The sequence below is a fragment of the Mustelus asterias genome, chromosome 15 (genome assembly GCF_964213995.1).
Source record: "Mustelus asterias chromosome 15, sMusAst1.hap1.1, whole genome shotgun sequence".
NCBI classification, from domain to species: domain Eukaryota; kingdom Metazoa; phylum Chordata; class Chondrichthyes; order Carcharhiniformes; family Triakidae; genus Mustelus; species Mustelus asterias.
The window spans coordinates 13,263,688-13,283,072 of NC_135815.1; the positions used below are offsets into that span (position 1 = coordinate 13,263,688).

General features: G+C 43.8%; 1 protein-coding gene across 1 annotated transcript; it reads right to left on the reverse strand.

Moving 5' to 3' along the window:
• Positions 1-6,853: 6,853 nt before the first annotated feature.
• Positions 6,854-17,473, reverse strand: srd5a2b (steroid-5-alpha-reductase, alpha polypeptide 2b). Its single transcript, XM_078230526.1, has 4 exons — positions 17,349-17,473; positions 14,521-14,622; positions 8,689-8,839; positions 6,854-6,920 (listed from the first exon to the last, which is right to left on the reverse strand). The coding sequence occupies exons 1-4, from the start codon at positions 17,404-17,406 to the stop codon at positions 6,854-6,856; spliced, it is 378 nt and encodes a 125-aa protein (XP_078086652.1). The 5' UTR covers positions 17,407-17,473.
• Positions 17,474-19,385: the final 1,912 nt, after the last annotated feature.

Below are 19,385 nucleotides of genomic sequence, written 5' to 3' on the forward strand. Positions count from 1 at the left end.
ACCTTGAGGCCTAAACTGTATATTCATTTCATTCACAATTTGTCAAATTGCTTTGAGTGCTTTATCAAACACTTCTAAGACAAATCAAACAAAGGTGAGGTTTGATATGGATTAATAAACTGCTTTATTTCACAGTGAATTGACATGCAGAGCAAAGATACCATAAGGAAAGTACAGTCATGATCAGATCCACTTTATTCAAACAGTACAACATGTCTTCACATGATATTGCAAATTGTTGAACAGAAAATCCTCCAGGAACCAGCACAATCAGCTAGCTTTTTAAAATGCAATTCCTTTTTCTTGCATTAAAAGATATTCCTTGATATATTTAAGAAGCAGTTTTATTAAGCAGAAAATGTGTTACTGAGAAAAATAACCATTTTCAACAAGTCCACCACTTGATCTTAAATAACCAAAAATGACTAAAAAAATTATTCAGAATCATTTATTCATTTCAGTGTTGTATTATAGACAGGGACTTATTAGGGAGAGTCAACATGGCTTTGTGCGTGGTAGGTCATGTTTGACCAATCTATTGGAGTTTTTCGAGGAGGTTACCAGGAAAGTGGATGAAGGGAAGGCGGTGGATGTTGTCTACCTGGATTTCAGCAAGGCCTTTGACAAGGTCCCTCATGGGAGGTTAGTTAGGAAGGTTCAGTCGCTAGGTATACATGGGGAGGTAGTAAATTGGATAAGACACTGGCTCAATGGAAGAAGCCAGAGAGTGGTTGTGGAGGATTGCTTCTCTGAGTGGAGGCCTGTGACTAGTGGTGTGCCGCAGGGATCGGTGTTGGGTCCATTGTTGTTTGTCATCTATATCAATGATCTGGATGATAATGTGGTCAATTGGATCAGCAAGTTTGCTGATGATACAAAGATTGGAGGTGTAGTGGACAGTGAGGAAGGTTTTCAAAGCTTGCAGAGGGATTTGGACCAACTAGAAAAATGGGCTGAAAAATGGCAAATGGAATTTAACGCAGACAAGTGTGAGATATTGCACTTTGGAAGGACAAACCAAAGAAGAACGTACAGGGTAAATGGTAGGACTCTGAAGAGCGCAGTTGAACAGAGGGATCTGGGAATACAGGTACAGAATTCCCTAAAAGTGACGTCACAGGTGGATAGGGTCGTAAAGAGTGCGTTTGGTACATTGGCCTTTATAAATCGGAGTATCGAGTATAAAAGTTGGAGTGTTATGGTAAGGTTATATAAGGCATTGGTGAGGCCGAATTTGGAGTATTGTGTACAGTTTTGGTCACCTAGTTACAGGAAGGATGTAAATAAGATTGAAAGAGTGCAGAGAAGGTTCACAAGGATGTTGCCGAGACTTGAGAAGCTGAGTTACAGAGAGAGATTGAATAGGTTGGGACTTTATTCCCTGGAGCGTAGAAGATGGAGGGGAGATTTGATAGAGGTGTATAAGATTTTGATGGGTATAGATAGAGTGAATGCAAGCAGGCTTTTTCCGCTGAGGCTAGGGGAGAAAAAAACCAGAGGGCATGGGTTAAGGGTGAAAGGAGAAAGGTTTAAAGGGAATATTAGGGGGGGCTTCTTCACGCAGAGAGTGGTGGGAGTGTGGAACGAGCTGCCGGATAAAGTGGTAAATGTGGGGTCACTTTTAACATTTAAGAAAAACTTGGACGGGTTCATGGACGAGAGGGGTGTGGAGGGATATGGTCCAAGTGCAGGTCAGTGGGACTAGGCATAAAATGGTTCGGCACAGACAAGAAGGGCCAAAAGGCTTGTTTCTGAGCTGTAATTTTCTATGGTTCTATGTTCCATTTCTTTGTAAATTAAATATTTCTTAATATTTAAAAACTTTTTTGAATACTCTCAGTTTTAATTGGTCCACTATTTAGGCAGTGCCTTCAGTTGTCTCGGTCCCAAACTCCTGAAGCCCCTACCCCCGGATCTCTCTACCATGCACTCCTCATTTACTCCTTTAATCTACTTCTTTGAGCAAGCTTTTGGTCACCTGACTTAATATCTCCTCATGTGTCACTTGCCCGGTTTCATATTTTGTCACCTCATTACAGGAAAGATGTTGAAGCCATTGAAAGGGTGCAGAGGAGATTTACAAGGATGTTGCCTGGATTGGGGGGCATGCCTTATGAGGATAGGTTGAGGGAGCTTGGTCTCTTCTCCCTGGAGAGACGAAGGATGAGAGGTGACCTGATAGAGGCTTACAAGATGTTGAGAGGTCTGGATAGGGTAGACTCTCAGAGGCTATTTCCAAGGGCTGAAATGGTTGCTACGAGAGGACACAGGTTTAAGGTGCTGGGGGGTAGGTACAGAGGAGATGTCAGGGGTAAGTTTTTCACTCAGAGGGTGGTGGGTGAGTGGAATCGGCTGACGTCGGTGGTGGTGGAGGCAAACTCGTTGGGGTCTTTTAAGAGACTTCTGGATGAGTACATGGGATTTAATGGGATTGAGGGCTATAGATAGGCCTAGAGGTAGGGATATGATCAGCGCAACTTGTGGGCCGAAGGGCCTGTTTGTGCTGTGGCTTTCTATGTTCTATGTTTTATATTATTCCTATGAAATGTCTTTACATATGTGAATATAAATTGTTGCTGTTAAAAGGTTCCTTGCCTCTAAAAGAAGATAAATTTACAGAGCCTCCATGAGGGTCTGCATGCAGATTCAATTAATGGGAATTTTGCCTTGGTGATTCATTCAATCTGAGGCAGTGGCAGTTTTGGGGGCAAGGCCAAACTATAGCGCGAGGTTTTTTAAACTAGCACAAACTATTGTGGAAAGTCGATTTGCAAAGGATGTAGTCTGTGCTTGAAATTGCACAATCTTTTACATTAGTTTTGACAATATTGAATGACTCCCGCTGAAAAGATCCAAGGCTAGTGAACAGAAACATCTGAATGCATTTCAGATCTCTTGATGTTATGAACAGAAACTTTCATAAGATGGTTATGTTTGAAAATTTCTCTTTAATTCAAGTTAAAATGGCATCATGAAATTAGTTCTGCTTGATGATAAACTTGTGTGGCCTGGTTACTATGGAGGCAAAGGACCCAGATTGAGTGGTATTGAAATCCATTTGCCAATTTAACACCTAAAAACAAAGGACAGAACAGCTGGCTTTGCCATGGATTGACTTACAGACCCACATGCAATCTGATTAACAAACCTTGGACAGAGAGAGAAGGATGATGTTATGGACAGTAGGGGAAAATGCTATTCTCTGGTAGCTACCAGGCAACATGCTGATGGGAGCACATTCTCTAAACAGATGAAAATTTAAGGATACTGGAAAATTGACCCCGGTGAGGCTAGGAGAAGCAATTACCAGAGTGAGCTTTGCTGTTGAAAATTGGTTCAGGGATTCTCAGAAAATTGAAGAAAATAGCTTTCAATTTATTAATTAGTGAAATTGGAAGAAGTGAACCCATTGGATGTTGTGGGTAACTATGTATTGGTTCCTGTAAAGCCTATAATTCTGTGGAGATTGTGGTACTATGTATTGACATGGCATGGGGTTATCAATCATGTTAAGAAATTAACAAGGGACATCTTTTCTAGAGTTTAGAGATTGATTGCATACTGAGTAATGTCTAGTCAATGCTGGTTTTAATTCTTCTGTCGCAAATAAAAGGCTTAAAACCTGAAATAGTATTGTGTGATTCCTTTCAGTTGGTCATTGGGAATTCAAGTTTATTAAAAAAGTTATTGGTCTTAATGGGGATTGTAATGTCAATCTCAGCCAAAGATTCTTAGCTTTCTGCTGAAAGCTTTAACTGGTTGTTAAAATGCTTCTTTCTCAGTGATTTTGTTCTCTCTTTCTATCTCACCTGTTCACAAGCAAATGGAGATTACAGGAGTTTCCAACTCAATGAGCTTGAGATGCTCTTTAATGACCTAAATTACAAGAGTTAATGTATTTCAAAGGTACTACATGAATTGTGAAACTCTTTAGGTCAGGAAAATGCTCTATCAGTTAATTCATTCATTCAATCATTCACTTTATTTGTTTCAATAGACAAGCTAAGAAATAGCCATTTATCTAATCTATCATTAAACAACTTCCATTTAGCACAATAATCATCTTTTTCCTTGATGCCTTATACTGTTTGCTTGAAAAATTAAAATCAGAAGTTACTCTTTTCTGTTGATCATTTATATGTGAAAATATCTTTTACATAATTTGTACATAGTGACTCTATGACTTGCGGGGATTCTGCAGGTTCAGCATCAGAGTTTCAGTGTGTAACTGGTCTAATCCAGAGGAGAATGGCAAAGATCCAATTGCACAAAGTTCCTACCATTTCAAAGGTATTGTAGGACGCAAAGCCTCCGTCTAGCCCTTAGAAAACATAGGAGCAAACGGACAGTAACTCTCTGTACCAAGTCCCATTGGCTTCAGTGGAATCTGCCATATTGGTGCTGCCCATTGTTTGTTCATTTATTGTTGTCACAAGTAGGCTTACATTAACACTGCAATGAAGTAACTGTGAAAACCCCCTAGTCGCCACACTCCGGCACCTGTTCGGGTACACTGAGGGAGAATTTTTAGCATGGCCATTTCACCTAACCAGCATCTCTTTCAGACTGTGGGAGGAGACTGGAACACCTGGAGGAAACCCATGCAGACACAAGGAAAATGTGCTGACTCCGCACAGACAGTGACCCAAGCCGGGAATCGACGTTGTGAAGCAGCATTGCCAACTACTGTGCTACCATGTCACCCTGTACAACACTTAATCTACTGGCAAGTTAAAAAACTACAAAGCGACTTCAATTTCTGTAGAATGTTTAATGCACCCAGGATATCCTAAATCACTTTACAGCTCATGAAATATTTTGTATAATGTAGTCACTGCTGTAATTTAGGAAATGCAGGAGCCACCCAGAAGGAAAAAACAGTTTGGATCAGTATTCTTATTTCCATGTTTTACTGGAGTTCCATTTTAATGTATACAAGACCCGTTCAGACCAGATTCATATTTCCCCATTTTACTCCATTTTCCTTTCCACAGAAAGTAATGAGATAATCTTCCCTTTTAGCTGTGTTTGAGAGATAAACATTGGCGAGAACCTGGTCTTCAAAATAGTTTAGATTGTAGCTAGCCTTGGCTTAGGCTATTGTAATTACAAGTAGGCCTAGTCATATAGGCGGTACCCAATTCCCGATTGGCCCCGAGGATTTCAGATAACGGATACTCGGCCTGGACGGAGAGATCATTTCAGGAGGTAATGAAACTCCCAACAGGGCTAACACTTATTGCCTTGTGGTTCTCGAATTCAAAGCTTGCTTCCATGAAGATTTTATCAACATTTTTATTATAGCAAAAATGAGAATCATGTTGCCAAAACAAAGATCAGGAGCGAGTCGAGAAGACAAAATGTCACAAACACAGTACTACAAAAATCAGTCATTTCTACATTTCACATACATTATTTCTTTACATGGATTCCTGTAGAATTGAACCAATGGCAGTGGGTGGACTCTGTTCAGCTACCTATTGTCTAATTTGTGTATTTGTAGGCTGAGTGTAGTGAAGCTCGAGAGAAGATCAGCAACTTCATCAACCTGTTCTTTCGTGCTGGTCATCTGAAGCTTTGTACAAAGATCATCCAGCTGCTCAGTCTCCTGATGGTTACCCAGTCTTTCCAAGTATTCACGCAGCATCTGAATGATCTGTTTCACCTCTACACGAAGGGCCTCCAGGCTCCGTGAATGTCCATCTTGTAGGATGTTGAGTTTAGAACGGGCAAGGTGGAGCGGAGTCCTTCCTGCTCGGTCCAGGGCATCCACTCTAGCACCTCCTCTTAAGAGTGTAGTGATTACAGGTATGTGGTTTGTACAGGCAGCCAAGTGCAATGGTGTGTTTCCCAGTCCATCCCTCTGGTTAGGGTCTGCTCCATGATCCAACAACAACTGTAGAATTGAACTGTTTCCATTACAGGAGGCAATCCTACAGGAATCCATGTAAAAAAATAATGTATGTGAAATGTAGAAATGACTGATTTTTGTAGTACTGTGTTTGTGACATTTTGTCTTCTCGACTCGCTCCTGATCTTTGTTTTGGCAACATGATTCTCATTTTTGCTATAATAAAAATGTTGATAAAATCTTCATGGAAGCAAGCTTTGAATTCGAGAACCACAAGGCAATAAGTGTTAGCCCTGTTGGGAATTTCATTACCTCCTGAAATGATCTCTCCGTCCAGGTCGAGTATCCGTTATCTGAAATCCTCGGGGCCAATCGGGAATTGGGTACCGCCTATATGACTAGGCCTACTTGTAACTTCAAAATAGTGCCATGGAATTTTGTGCACCCTCCTGAGAGGACAGGTGGGGGCCTTGGTTCAGCATCACATCTGAAAGACGGCACCTACCAGCAATGCAACACTCTCAGGACTGCATTGGAGTGTCAACCTAGAACTTGTGCTCAAGTTCCTTGGATGCTGGTGAGGGCTATCACTAAATCACAGCTGAACCAAAGTAGGTGCCACAAATGTGACCTGATTGCCAAAGTATCGATTAAAGTATCGATTTAAAATAAGCCAATTATGCTGTTAACCCAGGAGTTCCTTCAATCTCGCACTGTGAGCTCCTGAGTAAATTCAAGACCAAACTGTAGACAACACGTACTTAATAGATCTGATGGTTTCTCCAAACTGAAAGAATCTAGCACTTGACTGTATATTAGAATTGAAAAAAATATATATTTAATCACCAGTTATTAATATTATGTAACTGCATAAATCTGTTACAGTATGTGTAAAATCAAGTCAAATATCCCTTGTAACTTTAAATTTGCTTATCAAAATGTTAGGCTTGATTTGAAGCTTGTATCCTGAGTTTGATATGATTGTTCCCAGCTGTATATATGTCAGAATATGAGAGGAATCAGAGCTTTCCTTGATTTTGGGTAGTCATCAAACTTTTTCAGATAATATCTAAATGCATGAAAATAAAAGCAATCAGTACAATGCAGAGTAGAACAGAGTGACAATCAATGGGTTACAAAATGCAGGGAAGAAATCTGAGAATGCCATTCAAGTCATGGAAGTTATTTAAGGTTCTTTTACGGGATGTGGGTTTTGCTGGCTAGGCCAGCATTTGTTGTCCATCCCAAATGATCCTTGAACTGAGTTGCTTGCTAGGCATTTCTGAGGGCAGCTAAGATTCAATCATATTACTGTGGATCTGGAATCACTTGTAGGCCAGACCAGGTAAGGATGGCAGATTTCTTCCTTAAATTAATGCCCACTTAAGGGCCACCACTTACCACAGTTGTGATTTTGTCTGCAGCAGGATAGGCTAATGCCAATGTCTAGTCCAACCAGTGAAACCTGGTGGCTGGGCAAGAGGGCGGTGTCCTCTTTTATGTTCCCGTGTCAATCAGAAGACCACAGTCGGTATTTCCAATTCCAGCATTTCCCCACTCATTCCGCCTTGTCAACCATGATTCCCCCCCCCTCCCCAGTTACCCCTGCTTTTCCCCTCACCAGCTCCTGCCAGCCTGACCCTGGCAAGACCCCTGGATCACCTTCAAGTCCAGCTCCATTGTTGCTTTCTTTTTTCTGGACTGATTGCAGTCCCGGCAGTGGCCACTGCTCCCAATTGTGCTGTTGGGACCAGACAGCTGCCAGCCATTTGATTGCCGATTGGGACACAGGTCTTGCCGGAAGCCAATTAACAGCCCGACAGCTGTTAAATGGCTGTGGGGCGAACCAGCCGAAGCAGGAGTGGGTGCAGCCCTGACTTTTATGCCAGGGAGTGGAGACCATCACTTCTCCCCACTCCTCACCCCTGCCCAGCATTGATATGCAGCCATTTGTTTCAAAGACAGCAATGCTACTCAGTATATTGATGCAGAATTTTGCAGCAGAGGTCAACCAATATAATCAATCCACACCAGTATTTATACTCCATACGAGCCTCCTTCAACCCCTTTACATCCAACTTTCCCAACATATTCCTTTCTCCCTCAAGTGTTCATCCAATATCCCCTTAAATGCATCTACATTACTCGTCTCAGCCACTCCTTTTGATAGTGCATTAATCTCCCCTACCTCCTTTCTCCATCATGAACAAGACAGTATAGCGGGATAAAAATTTCAACATATATGTAAAAATCATTGAAAGATGGGCTGTATTGCAATTTTGTGACAGGCCTCAACTGAGTGCTTTCCTGAAGCCAGCAGGAGTCTAATTTAGGCTTTATCAAAAGTAACACACCAATTTCATGTCAAAAAGCCCTGACAGAAAGCATTAGGTCAAGAGGCAGTCATTCGCAAGTCTGCTTAAACTGCTTTCAGTTAAGGATGAAAGCATAACCAGAATTTTCATTTTCTTCATTATTTGGGAGATTTCTATGGTATTTGAACTTCCATGTCACTTCAACTTGCTGATCCATGGATATTTTTCAAGGCAGGTATTCAAACTTAAAAGTTTGCTGATCAACCTTCCACTCAAAACACATTGTGGGGTCATTTTAACCTCACGTAGAATGGGAAACCCACAGGATCCAGCAGAACGTCTGCTTTTGCACTCTGTCCAGCATTGCCTTCTCTTGAGTTCAAAGGAGAATACAATCAGGATGTATGTTAAACCAGTGCTGCAACTGATCCTGATTTTTTTGATGGGTGTGTTTGGGCTAAAATTGCCCCATTGCACCAACAGACCGATTGCAAACACATAGGATGCAAACTCACAAATTACCTGTGATGGTGCCAAGCACGAGCTCCCAAATTACAGGCACTGAAAATGGCAAAAGCAAAGGCTGGCAAAGTAGAAGTTGCAATGGCATAACCAAACCACTCCACTATTTCACCAAAGTAATTGGCTGCCGCGACATATTCAAATAATCCACCTGCAAAAACAGGAGAGATGATAACAGATTATCCAAAGTTCTGTTTGCTATTTATTAGCTGTTTTCATTAATACCTTCATAGATAGAAATCATAGAAACCCTACAGTGCAGAAGGAGGCCATTCGGCCCATCGAGTCTGCACCGACCACAATCCCACCCAGGCCCCACCCCCACATACCTTACCCGCTAATCCCTCTAACCTACACATCCCAGGACTCTAAGGGGCAATTTTTTTTAACCTGGCCAATCAACCTAACCCGCACATCTTTGGACTGTGGGAGGAAACCGGAGCACCCGGAGGAAACCCACGCAGACACGAGGAGAATGTGCAAACTCCACACAGACAGTGACCCGAGCCGGGAATCGAACCCGGGACCCTGGAGCTGTGAAGCAGCAGTGCTAACCACTGTGCTACCGTGCCGCCCTACCTTGTTTACATATGGCACCATTATCATAATAAACCTTCTCCAAAGTGCTGAATCACATTTTATACTTTAGGATTATTGAATACTAACAAGTTGGTTAGACGTAAGATGGCCATTATGATTTGCGCATTCAGCAGCTGAAAATTACATATTAGTGCAATGTTTGCTGCTAGATTCTCCACTCCGACCCACCAAGAAACCCGTCATGGGCAGGATGGGAAAATTCCACCCTAAAATTCAGGCCCATATTTTGACTACATTAAAGGTTCATGTCATAGATAGGCCTTCATAATCTAACTATTCCTGAATCCTTTGAAGATGTCTACTCACGTAAACAGTTGTAACTCACCTCACACCAATAGGCCTTAAGCTTGCATTTTTGCCATTCTCCATCACGATCATGAGGAGACTCTCAGGCATTTTCTTATCGTTTGGCACATACCATACAATTCTCCCCGTGTCTGCGTGGGTTTCCTTCGGGTTTCCTCCCACACGCAAAAGATGTGCGGGTTAGGTGGATTGGCCATGCTAAATTGCCCCTTCGTGTCCTAGGGGGGACTAGCTATTATCAGTCTAATGCTATGGGTGGACACTTTCGGAGAGCAACAAGATTGAAAAGAGTCAGAGAATAAATGATGTAAAACAAGAATTTGTAGGTGGGTTACATCAAGCTTGCTGGGTGAATATTGTAAATTGTAGAAGGAGGTGGACATCATAGGAAGTAAAGGGCTTCACAATCTTGAGGACCCAGAAAAGAATGAGTTGGATATAATAACAATGCAACTGCACCCAGAAAACCATAGGGCCTCAACATTGCCTGATTTCAGGTAAATGAGAGATGGATAAAGATTGGAAATATTTACCACACTCTATCCTTCCTATCAAAAGTGATAGTGATCATTGACTATATCCAACAAATATGAGAAGTGTATTTAAAGTAACAGCAACGATGGGATGAAGTTATTGTAGCATAACTACAGTCTGCATAGGATTGATACTGATGTCCAGCATTGTGACAGTGAGCAGGGAGAATTTAAAAGCCACATTTCAACATGTAACGCCTTCTTCCTTCACCCTGAAGACAGGTAGGAGAATTCTTAATAGTGTAGTTGTAGATTTTCCTCCTCCTGCAGCTTGGTCTCTGCAATTGTAGGCAGGAATCCATTTCAAATGATTATAATTAGGCTGATCCTGGGAAATTGGCCAGAGTGATTTTTGGAACAAATGAATAGGCACTAGTCCAAATCCAGCAACAGATACAATGAGATTCCACCACGATGGGTAGTCCCCATTGTAAATCCAATGTGGCACTTTTGTAATACATCAAGAATCTAGCAGCGCTGAAGTACAAGTCTAAGTGGGCTGCATCTTTCCTTTTGAGAACTAACTTACTCCAGTGCTATTAGGTTCTTCACCATTGCAGATTTTTTTTAAAAACTCAGCTTCTGAATTGTATGGTATGTGCCAAATGATAAGAAAATGCCTGAGAGTCTCCTCATGATCGTGATGTAGAATGGCAAAAATGCAAGCTTAAGGCCTATTGGTGTGAGGTGAGTTACAACTGTTTACGTGAGTAGACATCTTCAAAGGATTCAGGAATAGTTAGATTATGAAGGCCTATCTATGACATGAACCTTTAATGGGCCTGAATTTTAGGGTGGAATTTTCCCATCCTGCCCATGACGGGTTTCTTGGTGGGTAGGAATGGAGAATCTAGCAGCAAACAAAAAGTCAGAAACCCGCCAGAATAAAAACAGATTGCAATTATCCCATAGGCAGGTTAATGGTGGGTCAGTTATCTGATTAACTATTGGTCTAAACATCATTTGCATTCCTTAACATCTCATGAATGCTCATTAAAACAGCCACTTGCTGGAATCTCTTCACAACTTCCAATCTTGTGTCAGGTCAGCGAGAAATTGCGTTGGCTTGACACCCATTTGAAAATGGGTAGCATGCAGAAGTCAGTACTCAGTTCGCTTGTGACTTCAAGGTGAGTGGAACATACATAGCTTACTTGTCATAGCACTGCACTGCTCTTACTGCGATCAATGCCACGTTGACCATATGATGGAGGGAAGGTCATTGATGAAGCAGCTAAAGATTGTTGGGCCGAGGACACTACCCTGAGGGACTCCTGCAGAGATGTCCTGGAGCTGAGATGACTGACCCTCCACAACCACAACCATCTTCCTACGTACCAGGTATGATTCCAACCAGCGGAGAGTTTTCCCCCTGATACTGATTGATTCCAGTTTCACTAAGGCTCCTTGATGCCACACTCGATCGAATGTGGCCTTGATGTCAAAGGCCGTCACTTTCACCTCACCTCTGGAATTCTGTTCTTTTGTCCATGTTTGAACCAAGGCCATAATGAGATCAGGAGCTGAGTGACCTGGCGAAACGCAAACTGGGCATCACTGAGCAGGTTATTGCTGAGCAGGTGCTGCTTGATAGCACTGTTGATGGCCCCTTCCATCATTTTACTGATGATCGAGAGTAGATTGGGTGGTAATTAGCTGGGTTGGATTTGTCCTGCTTCTTGTGTACAGGACATACTTGGGCAATTTTCCACATTGTTGGGTAGATGTCAGTGTTGTAACTGTACTGGAAGAGCTTGGCTAAGGAAGCAGCAAGTTCTTGAGCACAAGTCTTCAGTACTGTTGCCGGAATGTTATCAGGGCCCATTGCCTTTGCAGAGCCTCCAACCGTTTCTTGATATCACGTGGAGTGAGTTGAATTGGCTGGAGACTGGCATCTGAGATGCTGGGGACCACTGGAAGAGGCCGAGATGGAGCATCCACTCGGCATTTCTGGCTGAAGATTGTTTGCGAATACTTCAGCCTTATCTTTTGCACTGTTGTGCTGGGCTCTTCCATCATTGAGGATGGGGATATTTGTGGAGCCTCTTCTTCCAGTGAGTTGTTTAATTGTCCACCACCATTCACGAGTGGATGTGGAAGGACTGCAGAGCTTAGATCTGATCAGTTGGTTGTGGGATTGCTAAGTTCTATCACTTGCTGTTCATCTACATTACAATGCAACATTTAATAGTGACATTTGAATTTGTGAAAATATTTTACACTTACCTTTCAGAATGTTGCCAACTCCTCCATAGGCTTCCTTCAGTTATCACAAAGTCTCCAAGGAGGTACATTTTTTTAGGACTTACAAAACCTGCACAAAAAGTGCATGGGAGGAAATACAGTTTTCCTGTTGTCCTCACAATGAGGACCCTGATCTTGGAAGAGGTAGGTGTGTAGTTTGCACCTAAGGCCTTCCTGACATGGGAAATGGGGCGGCACGGTAGCACAGTGGTCAGCACTAATGCCTCACAGCGCCAGGGACTCAGGCTCGATTCCCGGCTTGGATCACTGTTTGTGTGGAGTTTTGCACCTTCTCCCCGTGTCTGTGTGGGTTTCCTTCGGGTGCTTCGGTTTCCTCCCACATTCTGAAAGACATGCTGGTTAGGTGCATTGACCCGAACAGGCGCCGGACTGTGGCAACCAGGGGAATTTCATGGTAACTTAATGCAGTGTTAATGTAAGCCTTACTTGTGACTAATAATAAATAAACTTTAAAAAATGACCACATGAAAGGCAGAGGAAAATTGTTTTTCCTGCGATCCAATTCATGCCTACAATGGGAGATGAAAATGCAACTCACGGTGTATGATGGAGCATGATTCTCAAATTTCCAAGGCTCCCTTAACCAAACTTTTTCAGCCTCTACCACTTTGAAGGAGAAGAGCACACAATGTGGGCGCACGAACACCTATAGTTCCCCTCCAAATCACACACCAACTTGACTTGGAAATATATTGCCATTCCTTTGCTGCTGGATGAAAAGCTTGGAACTCCCTTCCTAACAACATGATGGGTGTTCCTACAACATATGGATTGCAGTGTTTAAAAAAAGGCGCCTCTCCACCAACTTCTCCAGGGCAATTAGAGGTAGGTGACATTGGCCTTGCCGGCATTGCTCACATCCCAGGAACAAATGAAAATAAAATCTTCAGAGGTCCTGAAAGATAGAAAGAGTGGCAAAAAGCCACTTTCTGTGGCTAGTTGGGCCCACCAGCTCTCCCAGGGAAAAATTACATTTGTTCTGTATACTCATCATCAAGCATTCAAAATGTGTTGTAAACCAAAGGAAGAAGGAGTATGAGCACAAACAACCTCTTACCTTCATCCACTCGCTGCCTGCAAATGTGCCTATGGTTCCCTGACCCATCCAATCTTTGCGGCCCACTGCCTACCCACAACAATCAGAAAGCAAAGAGACTCCCTTCCTATGATTATTGATTGCCAGTCTTTTTCCTTCCCCCAAGGCCTGATATTTATATAACTCATGGACCAAAGTATTCAAAGAAAATAAAAGGAATACAATTATTTTGATGCTGCAATGATTTTTCTCCTCCACCTGTTGCCTTGCATTAGATTTTTAGGAATTAATCTTTAATTCCTGAAGAGCACAGGGCAATCTTGGAGGATTGGCAACCCTACCCTAGGAGGATAATACCAGTAAATATGTTCAGTAGATCCAATCTTCTTGTACGCATTGAGGTAACGTTTAACAAGTTTAGGTCAAGATAACGTTTAAGACAATGTTGAAAAATATTAAACAGCTTTGATCAAAATAAAAACAATAAAAATGATGGCACAGCAAACATGAACTTTTTTATTCTAAAAAAATAAGGGGATCTGAGATTTGGAGAGGGTTTGGCAAGAGGGTTCTCATCATAGAAACCCTACAGTACAGAAAGAGGCCATTCGGCCCATCGAGTCTGCACCGACCACAATCCCACCCAGGCCCTACCCCCATATCCCTGCATATTTTACCCACTAATCCCTCTAACCTATGCATCTCAGGACACTAAGGGGCAATTTAAGCATAGCCAATCAACCTAACCCGCACATCTTTGGAATGTGGGAGGAAACCGGAGCACCCCGGAGGAAACCCACGCAGACACGAGGAGAATGTGCAAACTCCACACAGACAGTGACCTAAGTCGGGAATCGAACCCAGGTCCCTGGAGCTGTGAAGCAGCAGTGCGAACCACCGTGCTACCGTGCCGCCCAATTCTGGGATATTGTGCATGGTGCAACCATCTCAATAGCAGCATGTTTCTGGCAAACCATTTTCACAGTTTGCAGTACATAAATATGTTATATCAGGCAGTACCATTTTAAAGGAATTGTATTATTTGGCATTGATGCCTATGGATTTTTATTCCAAAATTGTGGAAGATGTTACCTTGAGGGATGTAATATCCAAAGTCACCAGGTTTCCTTAGGCCTAGTAATAGGCAATCACTGTGAATGTTAATTGACATCCCCACAAAATATAGCACGGTGCCTAATATATAGGAAAAATAAAAACAGTGTGTTTATCATAGTCCAGAAATGAAATAGGAACAAATGTGTTCTTACTCTGGATAATATAATTAAGAATAAATTACTTATCAACATGTAAGATCAAGTGAAGTCTATTTCCTGTTCTGCCATCCAGAAAGATCAGGACCGGGATTCTGCCAAAAAAATTCTAAGTCTCCAATGTGCGGGAAAATGGGAGTAAATCCCGCTGGTTTTTTCAGCGTGAATGAATCTCCGACACTCTGTGCATCACAGAGTGCCCTAGCGTGATCACTCTGAAAATCTGGGGGCAGGGCCGATTCCCACCCGAGAGACCGGCAGCATAATGCTGAGTGGGCCACTATGCATGCACTGATCTGTCAGCACAGGTATCAGCACATGCCGGATTGCCGTCCTCCCGATTGCTGGCCAGCCTGATCGCAGGCCTCCTGGACCTCCCTGGGCAAGCCCTGATGTCCCCAACCCCGGCCTGCCCTGACCTCTAACCTGGCCAGCCCCGATCTCCTGATCTCTCCCCACTCGACAGTCCCGATCTTCCAGTTCCGCCCCCCCCCCCACCCCCTACAGTCCCGATCTCCCAATCCCGTCCCCTACAACCCCAATCTCCTTCTCAGCCCCGACCAGAACCCCCCACTCCCCCCTCCTCAATCCGGATGGTCAGCCCCAATCACCTCTTCCCTCCCTCTCCCAGTCATCCCCAAGCAGAGTGGCAGCGGGTCCCCCCACCGATCGTCCCCCCAAATGTCCCCGCCCAGCCCCAATAGGCCCCAACTATCTGGTCCCACTCCCAGGGGTCCAGGCTGCCCAAGGGGCATCCCCCCTTACTCCCGATCTCCCGGGGGTCCTCAATGGCCTCTCTTCCCTCCAGCGGGGTCGGGCTGCCTGTTCTCCTACTGATGAAATGTAAATACTGATTTCCATATTGTAATCAGCTCCATGCTAATTCCCGGCACGGAGCTGATTGTGCTCGAAATCTTAGTTGCGGAGACTCACGGAGGCCATTGCGCCCAGCGGGAAGCCTGCAATACGGCCCCCATCAGGGGGAGAATCGCCCCCCACAGACAAGGTGAATTCTATCAATTTATTCCTGTAAGCCTGTGATCTTAGAAGTGCCTTGATTGAAGAAAACCAAATCTGGTTTTGTCAAACAGCACGGGGCAGCATAGTGGCACAGTGGTTAGCTGCCTCACAGCGCCAGGGACCCACGTTCGATTCCTGGCTTGGGTCACTGTCTGTGTGGAGTTTGCATGTTCTCCCTGTGTCTGCCTGGGTTTCCTCCGGGTGCTCCAGTTTCCTCCCACAGTCCAAAGATGTGCGGGTTAGGTGGATTGGCCATGCTAAATTGCTCCTTAATGTCAGGGGGACTAGCTAGGGTAAATGCATGGGGTTGTGGGGATAGGGGCTGGGTGGGATTGTGGTCGGTGCAGACTCGATGGGCCGAATGGCCTCCTTCTGCATTGTAGGATTCTATGATTCTATGAAACAGTTGTTTAGCAATGGCAAAGATGGCACCTGGATGAATACCAGCGACGGCAGGATGGGGCCTTTAACGGCCTCCCCGTTAGTGGGGAGCAGGAGTAAATCCCGCTGGAGGGAACCACTCCTGGCAGGTGATGGGGGGGAGACGCTAGCGGGCCTGGAAAATTCAGTCCCGGGCCTGCTAATGAAATGCAAATGTAAATCATAGAAACCCTACAGTGCAGAAAGAGGCCATTTGGCCCATCGAGTCTGCACCGACCACAATCCCACCAGGCCCTACCCTCTTATCCCTACATATTTATCTGCTAATCTACACATCTCAGGACACTAAGGGGCAATTTAGCATGGCCAATCAACCTAACCCGCACATCTTTAGACAGTGGGAGGAAACCGGAGCACCCGGAGGAAACCCACGCAGACACGAGGAGAATGTGCAAACTCCACACAGACAGTGACCCAAGCCGGGAATCGAACCCAGGTCCCTGGAGCTGTGAAGCAGCAGTGCTAACCACTGTGCTACCATGCTGCCCATTTATTGAAGCCCATAATTTTTTGCTTCAATTGATTACTTAAGGCAGTCCCACTCTGCCACAATTAGTAGCAGAGTGGGACTGCCACAGACTTAATCAGGGCAGAGGTGGGAAGGTGTTGCGCTCCCAAATACCACTCTCCTGCTTGATTAAATGACCCACCCTCAAACTCACCAGACTCAACAGCTGATAAGGATCAAACTCCATTACTATTTGTGAATTATTGAATTTCTCCCCTCCAACCTTATTAATTTTAATCTCCACCCTCCCCACATCAACACCGCTTGCCATCTTCCCCCCGCCACAAGCCCTGTCAAATTCAGTCTTTCTATAAGGACAATGGTGCCAATTTCAGTTCAGAAAATTTGCCAAAATTAGTCCAATGTCTGTAACCCATGATATCATGACTTCATTGGCCAATAGTATGGTCCCAATAATTTTTTGCCAACATTTTGAACATCCAATCTATGATCCCCAAAAAGTGTCACCCATATTAAAATTCAAGACCAATTTAGAGATCAGATAGTGGGCACAATTGGTGTGCAAGGGAGCTCAAAGTGAAATCATTATGGAGGACAAAGCTATATTTTGTTTGCGAGCTGAAATTTGAGTTCACAAAAGCTATTGTTGGCCTTAAGCCACATAATGAGGATCCCTGTCCGATATTCTGAATATGGAACATTTAAAGAGTTAGGTTTACCTGAGATGAATCTGAAGCCAGTGATCCAGGTGTCATCATACTGAGTGCAGTAGATCATGCTGTGTCCCTGAAGGTAGCCATTTAAAGCACAGAATAAAGAACCAGCGAGAACGATATGGAGAGGGGTTGGACATCCATTGCTTCTAACTGCGTAGATAAATGTCCTTATAAAGTAGAATTAAAAAAACGTACTAAATATTTTGACAAGAAGCTTGTAATAAAGAAAACACGAAAGGCACAAGCACAGCCGAGGGCAATAATAAATTTCTCAATGTAAACCGAAAAGCAGAATGCTGCAAATGCAGGAAATCTGAAATAAAAACAGAAGATGCTGCAAACACTCACAGATGAGGTACTATCTGTGGAGAGAGAATCAGAACCTCGGGCCAGTGGTTTTAGCTGGGGGAAGGGTAATTATGAGGCTATTAGGAGAGAATTAGGAAACATAGGTTGGACTAGGAGATTACAGGGACTGGGAACGTCCGACATGTGGAGTTTTTTCAAGGAGCAGCTACTGCGAGTCTGTGATAGGTATGTCCCTGTCAGGCAAGGAGGAATTGGTAGGGCTAGGGAACCGTGGTGCACCAAAAAAGTTTCTTTGTTGGTTAAAAAGAAAAAGGAGGCTTATGTTCGGATGAGACGTGAGCACTCGGGTAGTGCACTAGAAAGCTTTAGATTGGCTAAGAGGGAGTTGAAGAGCGAGCTTAGAAGGGCTAAAAGGGGACATGAGAAGACTTTGGCGGATAGGGTTAAAGAGAATCCTAAGGCGTTCTATAGGTATGTCAAGAACAGAAGGTTGGTTAGGGCAAGTTTAGGGCCAGTTATAGATGGCAGAGGGAAGTTATGTGTGGAACCGGAGGAGATTGGTGAAGCATTGAACCAATATTTCTCTTCGGTGTTCACGCAAGGGGACATGAATATAGCTGAGGAGGACACTGGGTTGCAAGGGAGTAGAATAGACAGTATTACAGTTGATAAGGAGGATGTGCAGGATATTCTGGAGGGTCTGAAAATAGATAAATCCCCTGGTCCGGATGGGATTTATCCAAGGATTCTCTGGGAGGCAAGAGAAGTGATTGCAGAGCCTCTGGCTCTGATCTTCAGGTCGTCGTTGGCCTCTGGTATAGTACCAGAAGATTGGAGGTTAGCGAATGTTGTCCCATTGTTTAAGAAGGGGAACAGAGACTTCCCCGGGAATTATAGACCGGTGAGTCTCACTTCTGTTGTCGGCAAGATGTTGGAAAAAATTATAAGGGATAGGATTTATAGTTATTTGGAGAGTAATGAATTGATAGGTGATAGTCAGCATGGTTTTGTGGCAGGTAGGTCGTGCCTTACTAACCTTATTGAGTTTTTTGAGAAAGTGACCAAGGAGGTGGATGGGGGCAAGGCAGTGGACGTGGTATATATGGATTTTAGTAAGGCGTTTGATAAGGTTCACCATGGTAGGCTTCTGCAGAAAATGCAGATGTATGGGATTGGGGGTGATCTAGGAAATTGGATCAGGAATTGGCTAGCGGATAGGAAACAGAGGGTGGTGGTTGATAGTAAATATTCATCATGGAGTGCGGTTACAAGTGGTGTACCTCAGGGATCTGTTTTGGGGCCACTGCTGTTTGTAATATTTATTAATGATCTGGATGAGGGTATAGTTGGGTGGATTAGCAAATTTGCTGATGACACCAAAGTCGGTGGTGTGGTAGACAGTGAGGAAGGGTGTCGTAGTTTGCAGGAAGACTTAGACAGGTTGCAAAGTTGGGCCGAGAGGTGGCGGATGGAGTTTAATGCGGAGAAGTGTGAGGTAATTCACTTTGGTAGGAATAACAGATGTGTTGAGTATAGGGCTAACGGGAGGACTTTGAATAGTGTGGAGGAGCAGAGGGATCTAGGTGTATGTGTTCATAGATCCCTGAAAGTTGGGAATCAAGTAGATAAGGTTGTTAAGAAGGCATATGGTGTCTTGGCGTTTATTGGTAGGGGGATTGAATTTAGGAGTCGTAGCGTTATGTTGCAACTGTACACAACTCTGGTGCGGCC

Bases quoted from the DNA above. Each gene is read 5' to 3' on its own strand.
- srd5a2b (XM_078230526.1), bottom strand. From the start codon at position 17,406: ATGATCTACTGCACTCAGTATGATGACACCTGGATCACTGGCTTCAGA. The intron at 8,840-14,520 runs GTAACATCTTCC...CTGTTTTTGCAG, and splicing joins TGGATATTACATCCCTCAAG to GTGGATTATTTGAATATGTC. The intron at 6,921-8,688 runs GTAATTTGTGAG...TCATGCATTTAG, and splicing joins CGTGCTTGGCACCATCACAG to ATATTATCTGAAAAAGTTTG.